An 8,887-nucleotide genomic window follows, 5' to 3' on the forward strand; every position below is an offset into this window, starting at 1 on the left:
GAGGAAGGGAAAGAAACTCAACAAACTAACTAATGTGATGAATGTTTTTACATTTTTGTGCGTTAATTAAGAATAGTTAATATGATTTTTGAACGGGTGAAAGAGTCCATCAAATTTTTAGAGATATTTTGGTCTGTGAACATTTGAATTTGAATCTTCCCACTTTCAGAAAACAATATATAGATAATACTAGCCAACATTGATATTCATATCTGTAGCAATACGCCTTGACAATTACACAATGAAATAGGTAGCAACATAAAATGTTATTTCTGTGTTTTGAACAATTAGATAATTTAGCTTAATAACAGTATACACACAGAAATGGCAACAAGAAATTTATAGTAGTCCATTGTGAGATTATTTAACTCATGATTCAGAGAAGAGTTAAAACATCAAGAAACAGGACAGAAGAATTACCATCACAAAACTCTATGGAGGACAAGACAACTATTATTTATAATACTCGATGAGGAAAAAAATACCATTCATAAAATTCTATGGTTCCTATTGATGAATAAATACTATGCCAAATTAATAAGAAATCAATACTTGAGTACAACATCATCTCAAAATACTGTATCAAGCGATATAGTCACTACCCTCAGTTTCCCTACCAATCATAGGAGAGACAAGACTCTCCATGAAAGTTCTAGTCCTTATACACTTAGAAGTTTTTCCATCAACATTCATTTCTCTCGGTTGTTCCTCTTTCCTATTGTAGATAATCAACTTCTCTTTCCCAGGAGCATCTAATACGATATCATCATCCCTCATTAAACACACGGGTGTGGGACCAAAAGGGTAAGTGTTTTATACAACACTAAATTCGGTCCAAGACTCTGCAACCCCATATTCTTTCATTATCCAAACATCAATTTAATTTTCATTTCTTCTATTACCCAATGCACAACGACACCCTCAAAGAGCCAAAATTCCATAAAAGCGCAAAAGAGAAGTAGTAGTAATAGTAGGTATAGGCACCACGAAGAAATTCTCATTAGTTAGATCAACAACAACAATTACAGAAGGAGAACAATATTTTTTACCTGCCAGCCAATGCAAAGCCCCATTTAGGAAAACCCTAAAACCACTAATAGGAATTGCACCATAATGAGATATACTCTCATGTCTCCTCCAAAAACCCATTCTCGCAGAGTAGACATCCACAAATGTACAATAAAGGTCACCTTCAAGTACATATCTATAATAAGAAAAAATAAAAACCTTATAATGATCACTAGCAACATCATACACAGGGGCATACGCGGTAGAGGTACCACGATTTGGAAGAGCCAGAGGAGAGTTTGGAATTCTACGGTATTCTATGCTTGTGGGGTTGATTAAAAATGCAACATCTTCCTCATTCAACACTAATACCAAACCATTACATGAACCAACAATTTTTTCCATTTTTCCTGAAAACTAAGCTCGGTTGAAATTGCATCAATTCCATTTTGGGGGTTAGGGTTAATATGAAGAGAGTGAAGAGATTGAGAAACATCAGAGATGAGAATTAGCTTAATTTGTTCATGTTTGTTGGAATGAAAATTGAGGTGAATTTTTATGAATTTCGGGTCTTACCACTGCTTGAAAACCCAACGAAATTGACCTACTGATTTTACAGGCATCCGGGAGACTATCTCTTCTATGATTTCATCATGACGAACCGCTCATCGCCATTTTTGGGGATTTTGGTTTGAAGGGTAATTTCTTGAGCTAGTTTTTCAAAATTTCATCTTTTCAGGTTATCTTTAAAAGTTACTCTTGTTGAAATGTGTTGGGGCTATATATCTGGATCATAACTTAATGGGTTCCTTATGGAAATCCCATAAATTTAGAAGTTAGTTATATAGATTTTATAAATCTTACTAGATTTTGGTGGGTCAAGATATATCTAGATACATGTATCTCAGGATATATGAGGTCAAAATTAGGTGTAATTTATTCTAGATACACAACATCCAAGTGGATTCACATGTATATGGGATACATAGAAAAATCTCTGTCACCTCCCGCACCTTTCTCCCATCTCGCTTGCCACTCTCCTATGTATCTGGCTTACATGTGGATCACACCAGATAAATGCATCTAGTGTGTATCTAGTGTGGTTCACATGTATATAACATACATGACTATCTCACTCGCCTCCCTTCCTATCATGCTCGCCTACCTCCCAATCAGTACTTTTGAAACAAGTTTTTATAAATTTTGCAAATACAAAGGTACGATAAAAAATTGATTGATGAGAACTTCAAGTGCAAATAATTTTACTTACAAATTCTTAACCATTTTTTCCAAGTAAAAATCATGTTTAAACATGATCCGACTAATTCTTATTGAACTTCAATTTGTAGAAGTTTTTTCTTCAACTTTAAACAAAAATATATTGTCCAAATACGTCAAGATGTGTTGGATAAACTAATTAACTACATTTACTTTTGCGCAACATTTTAATATCACTAATTTCTCGATGAATAATTTATTTTATGGGGTAAATTCACACTCGGCCAGATGTCCGAATAACGTGGCAACATGTAGCAAGTATGATTGATTACATTGATCGAGTTAAGAAGCATTGAGCAACACTTATGGAATCAGATCAATTGTTAGAATGTAGGTAGGCTTCCACTAGCTGTCAATGGACCAGGTCCTTTGACACAGCAAGAACAAAAATAATAAGTAAAAGCAGTAAAGTAAACAACATATGCAGTTTACGTGGAAACCCCCTTGCTTAAGGGCGGTGAAAACCACGACCTGTACTCACATGATTTCAACCCAAACTTCATTCATCTCAAAAAGAGCAACGATTCAGATTACAGACTCTTGTAACCTAGGAATTGAACTCTAAATCCCTCCCCCCTATATGAAACAACTCTGCTGCCCACTGAATAAAGTTGATTTAGCCTTCTTTTCAAACTAAGCAAGAACTCTGTTACCCACTAACCCAACTAACTCTAGTTGACTAAGACTTCATCCACTAGCCATAGCTAACTCTAGCAATAACTCAAGATTAACACTAAAATGAAACACTTATCTAATTTCTTTATAACTTAGGAATAGATCTAAACAGATAAGCACTGAAGTATAAATCCTAAGACACCTAAAGACGCTAACAGCTCTATCAGGTCTTGTTGGTCATGAGGAAAATATTTCTCGAAAAGATGATTTTTGCTGTGTTCTTGAAATTTTTGAGAAATGCAAAAACCGAGGTTGTGTCTATTGAGAAGAACCTTATATATGATAGACACAACCTTAGAAGCCACGCTATTGGTCAACGGCCCTGCCATGTTGTACGAGAAATACGCACCTTCTCTTGGAGACCTGCAGGCGACAGAGGTTGCAGTGCACTTTTTCAAGGTGTCCCTTTCTCGCATAGGAACATCATTCCTTTGTGGGATCAGGTCCCCTTATTCGATGTTATTGTTTGTCAAATCATCAAAACTAAAAATAGCATTTTTCCCCTTTTTGATGATGAGAAACATGCAACCAACAATTGACACTTCCCCTATCAAGAAACTTCCCCCTATCAACCACAAAATATCCCCCTATCATGCAAATTCCCCTATGAACCACAACACTTCCCTGTGAACTAAACCAAAATCTATCCTGTTACTATGCAACCAAGAATTTCCCCCTTTTGGCATCTTAAAAAAAGGCAGTAAATCAAGATTAAAAGTAAGCCTGCAAGGTAAGATCATAGCCTATTGGCAACACAAGCATAAAACAAAACCAGAGAAGTAAGAATGATCAATAACAAAACAGAGATCCATTTCATTGCATAAGAAACAACATTCAATACATTAGAATTAAACTTCTAAGAGAACCCCGGGAGACTGCCCACACAAAAAAAAGGAATGAAAAGGAGGACTGGATAAAGACTAGGTAGGGACTAGGAGGAAGAAAGTTTTCAAGTAAGAGATTGAATGACAAGAGAGAGATGATCATTAGCAGCATCATTGGACTTGATCAGTTTTTCTTTAAGTTCAGCATTATGAGCCAGAAGTGCTTCATACTTAGCTTTCAATTCAAAGACTTCGGCTGAACCTGGTCCCTCAGTTTGTGCCTTTGCCAATTGTGCCTTTAGTATTGCTATCTTTGCATCCTTTTGACTCACCAATGTTGTCATCTCTTTTAACTTATGCTTCAGTTGACTCAGTTCAACCTCCAATACATACATTTTGCTCAAGTTCCTTGTTCTTCCTTCCACACACTCACACTCAACAAGAGTGTTCATGGAGAAAGACTGCTTCACTGTCCATACAGTACCTGCTCCCAAAGGAATCTCCAAGTGTTTGAAGACTTTGGTCAGGAAGTAGCCATACCACATGTCATGTTTTCCTTTTTGATCTATTATTGTCTTGTGCATGTGTTCGAGTATGAGGGTTGGAATATTTAAGAGATCAAACTTGCTAAGTGCCTCCATTAAAAACAAATCAGCCGCAGAAGTAACTGTTCCTTTCTCAGATATTGGGAGGCGCACTTTGTTGACAAACTCAGAAAGCAATTTATAATCCCCCTTTAGAAGTTTCTTAGGGATGCCTGCACAGTTCATCTTTGAGAGTTTTCCACACTCCTTGGCAAAGTTTTTGATACATGATTGTCAAACCACGGATCTGATCCCTTCCCTGGGCACATTCAGAATTTCACCCAATCTTTCCTCATTCAAATGAAAGATTATGTCCCAAACTTGTGTATTGAGGCTTCTATCCTCAGTGAACTCAATATTGTAATAAAACTCCCTCACATGTTCCTCATGCAATACTGGAGAGTGATTCATGAACATGTGAGTCCATGATTGGATTTCAACAACATCAACCAAAGTGCTCATCCCAAGCATTATGATGATCTCAGGATCAAATACTCTTCCACTCAAGACCTTTTGCAATCTTAGATTTTCAACTATTTCCCCCTTTTTTACCTTTGTCTCATCTTTCGTTTTCTTTCTTTTTGAACTTGGTCCCTCCTAAAACTTGGACTTAGGATTTTTGATGGGTTTCTCAGTGTCAGGTGACACTTCTCTTCTTCTTTTAGATGTCTTCTTCACTATCTTCTTTACTGGTTCCTTTTCTTCTCCATTCTTCGAAATAGTCACTCCTTTTTCTGAAGATTTCCTAGACTTTGGTTTCTCCCATTTCTTTTCTAGTGCCTCATTCTTTCTCTTGTCCACTGCAGAGAGGATGTCCTTTGACATAGTGTCACTCTCTGATTGTTCATTTGGAACTTCAACTACCCCTTCAATGGGGATCAAGATCTTACCAAACTAAGCATTACAAATAAAAGGGATACATGCCTCCTAATCATAGCCAATGAGGGTTGGATGCTTTGGATAAACTCATCTCAGTCCATTTTCATCATTCCCAACTTTAATCTGTTACTCTCAAACTGATCCTTGCCCAGAGCTTTAGTGAAAATGTCAGTAATTTGATCTTCAGTCCTGCAATATTCCATATAAATGTTCCCCTTTTCTACATTGTCTCTCAGAAAGTGATGTCTCACATTAATGTGCTTGGTCCTTTTATGCTGTACTGGATTCTTGGCCATATTGAGAGCACTAGTGTTGTCACATAAAAGTGGGATAGTGTGAGTGAGTACTCTGAAGTCTTAAGTTGCTACTTTATCCATAGTAGCTGAGCACAACATGATGCAGTTGCTACATATTCTACTTCAGCTGTAGAGAGAGCCATTGAAGTTTATTTCTTAGTTCCCCAGGATATGAGTGAGGATCCCAGAAAGTGAGCCATTCCTGAGGTGCTCTTTTTATCCACTTGATAAACTGTATAATCGACATAAGCATATCCCACTAGTTCAAAGGAGTCTCCTGAGGGGTAGAATAGAATCACATCCCCTGTCTTCTTCAAATACCTAAGAATCCGCATGGCATCTTTCAAATGTCACTCATTGGGGAAAGCTTGAATCTATCACACATACCCACACTAAACACAATGTCAGGTCTACTTGCTGTCGAGTATAGTAATGAACCAATAATGCCTCTATACATAGTTTCAATCACCATAGGACCAGAATCATCTATACCCAACTTTGAGTTCGTACCCATGGTAGTATCAAGGCTTAGCATCCATCATGTGAAATTTCTTCAGCAGCTCCTTTATGTACTTTTCTTGACAAATAGAGGTACCACTTGTAGTTAGCTTGATCTACAGGCCCAAAAAAATCTCAACTCTCCCATCATACTCATTTCAAATTCACTTCCCATCAGTGAAGAAAATTCCTCACACAAGCCCTCAAAAGTTGCTCCAAAGATAATATCATCGACATACACTTGAATGATGAGCAGTTCTTTGCCTATTGTCTTCAAGAAGAGAGTATTGTCTATTTTTCCTCTTTTGAATCCATTTTCCAGAAAGAATTTAGACAACCTCTCATACCAAGCTGTAGGAGCCTTTTTCAGTCCATAAAGAGACTTATCCAATTTAAGCACATGATTTGGATAATCGACATCTTCAAATCCAGGGGGTTGCTTTACAAAAACCTCTTCCTTCATGTAGGAATTCAAGAATGCAATTTTTTTACATCCGTTTGGAACAATTTGAATTCCATGATTGCTACAATGGCAATCAGAATTCTAATATCTTCCATCCTAGCCACATGAGCAAATGTTTCATCATAGTCAATGCCTTCTTCCTGATTATATCCTTGAACCACTAGCCTCAATTTGTTTCTTGTGATTGTACCATGTTCATCAAACTTGTTTCTAATCACCCACCTAGTCCCTATCACAATTCTATCAGGGGGTCTTGGTACCAGGTGCCACACTTTACTTCATTCAAATTGATGAAGTTCCTCTTGCATGGAATTCACCCAATCAACATCTTTCAAAGCTTCCTTGATATTTTTGGGCTCAATGTTTGATATGAATCCTGATAATGCCACTAGATTTCTGGTTTTGGACCTAGTATTCATCCCAAAATTCAGGGGTGAACTGAAATTATTAAGAGGATGGGATGACTTGTGTTTCCACCCTGACTTAGTTGTTAAGGGTTGAAGTTGATCAGCTTGTTCCTCTTCATTTTCAAAATCATCATTGTTAAGTTGACCTGCATCCTCAGGTTCAACATTGTCAAATAAACCAGGTCCCTCTTCAGATTAAACATCTTCATTGGCTTATTTAGTTTGAACAAGTTCAACGCTATTAGGATTTTGACTTCCTTCAGCTTGTGACTCATTTAACCCATCTCTCTGAATGTGAAGTAGTTGTTCCAGCTCATCATCATCATTGTTCTTTAGATCTGTGAGATCACCAGTTTCATCAAAGATCACATCAACACTTTCTTCAATGCACAATGTTCTCTTATTGCAAACTCTATAAACTTTACTTGAAGAGGAATAACCCACAAACACTTCTTCATCACTTCTAGGATCGAATTTTCCTAGATCATCTTTCCAATTGTTCAATACAAAGCCCTTAGAAAACTCAATTTGGGCTTTCTATTGTTGAGTAACTCATAAGGAGTTTTGTTTAATAAAGACATGATCAAGCACTTGTTGGTCACATAATAAGCAGTGTTAACAGCTTCAGTAATAGCATCGACCTTACTTTCCCATGACTTAGAAAGGATTCAAAGAATCTTCCTGACCTGTTTACTTGGGTGAACAGGCTCTCCCAAGCAGCGTAGCTCATTAGTGATGGAGGAGAATTTGGTGTGCATATCATGACTGTTTCTCCTTCCTTCATAGTGAAGTTCTCATATTGAGTAGTCAACATGTCTACCTTTGACTCCTTCACTTGTTCAGTTCCCTCATGAGCAGTCTTGAGGCAGTCCCAAATTTCTTTTGTTTTTTCACAAGCAGAAATGCAGTTGTACTCCTCAGCACCTATACCATACACCAACAGTTTCTTTGCTTTGTAATTCTTTTCAATCTTCTTTCTATTGGCTTCATTGTACTATTGCCGAGTCGTGGGGATAACCCTAGTGATTTCTCTATCCTTCACTTCCATTGTAGGAACAAAGGGACCATCCATCATTACCTCCCACAACTCACTGTCCTCAGCCATTAAAAATTCGTGCATCCTCATCTTCCACCAGTTGTAAAACTGGCCATTAAAACGAGGTGGCCTTGTAGATGATTGTCCTTCTTCTAAATTCAATGGAGCAGCCATCTTTCCACATGAATCTCTCTTGGTGTTAACCAGCTAGAGAGACCTTTCTCTGATACCAATTGTTAAAATGTAGGCTTCCACTATCATTCAATGGATCAAGTTCCTTGACACAGCAAGAACAGTAATAATAAGTAAATGCAGTAAAGTAAACAACACAAGCAGTTTAAGTGGAAACCCCCTTGCTCAAGGGTGGTGAAAACCACCACCTGTACTCACATGATTTCAACCCAAACTCCATTCATCTCAAAAGGAGCAATGATTCAGATTACAGTCGCTTGTAACCTAGGAATTTAACTCTAAATCCCTTCCCCCCTATAAGCAACAACTCTGCTACCCACTCAATCAACTAACTCTAATTGATTCAGACTTCTTTTCAAACTAAGCAACAACTATGTTGCCCACTAACCCAACTAACTCTAGTTGATTTAGACTTCATCCACTAGCCATAGCTAACTTTAGCTATGACTCAAGATTAACGCTAAAATGAAACACAGATCTAATTCATTTATAGCTTAGGAATAGATCTACCAAGATAAGCACTGAAGTATAAACCCTACGATAACTAAAGATGCTACCAACTTTATCAAGTCCTGTTGTTCTTTAAGAAAATACTTGTAGAAAATATGGTTTTTGTTGTGTTCTTGAACTTTTTCAGGAATGCAAAAACAGAGGTTGTGTCTATTGAGAAGAACCTTATATATGATAGACACAACCTTAGAAGCCACCTTTTCCTGCAGACCTACAAGTGACAGAGGTTGCAGTGTA

The 8,887-nt window shown here is 37.3% G+C and overlaps 1 protein-coding gene across 1 annotated transcript; it reads right to left on the minus strand.

Annotated features, from left to right (window-relative positions):
• Positions 1–921: 921 nt before the first annotated feature.
• On the minus strand, positions 922–1,413 carry LOC107059793 (F-box protein CPR30-like). Its single transcript, XM_015306792.1, has one exon. It carries the CDS (start codon positions 1,411–1,413, stop codon positions 922–924), a length of 492 nt encoding a protein of 163 aa, XP_015162278.1.
• Between the last annotated feature and the right edge of the window lie 7,474 nt (positions 1,414–8,887).

Source organism: Solanum tuberosum, unplaced genomic scaffold, assembly GCF_000226075.1.
Source record: "Solanum tuberosum cultivar DM 1-3 516 R44 unplaced genomic scaffold, SolTub_3.0 scf00001, whole genome shotgun sequence".
Classification (NCBI taxonomy): Eukaryota; Viridiplantae; Streptophyta; class Magnoliopsida; order Solanales; family Solanaceae; genus Solanum; species Solanum tuberosum.

What these genes read in the sequence shown, in the direction of transcription:
- LOC107059793 (XM_015306792.1), bottom strand. Translation starts at nt 1,413, where the DNA reads ATGGAAAAAATTGTTGGTTCATGTAATGGTTTGGTATTAGTGTTGAAT.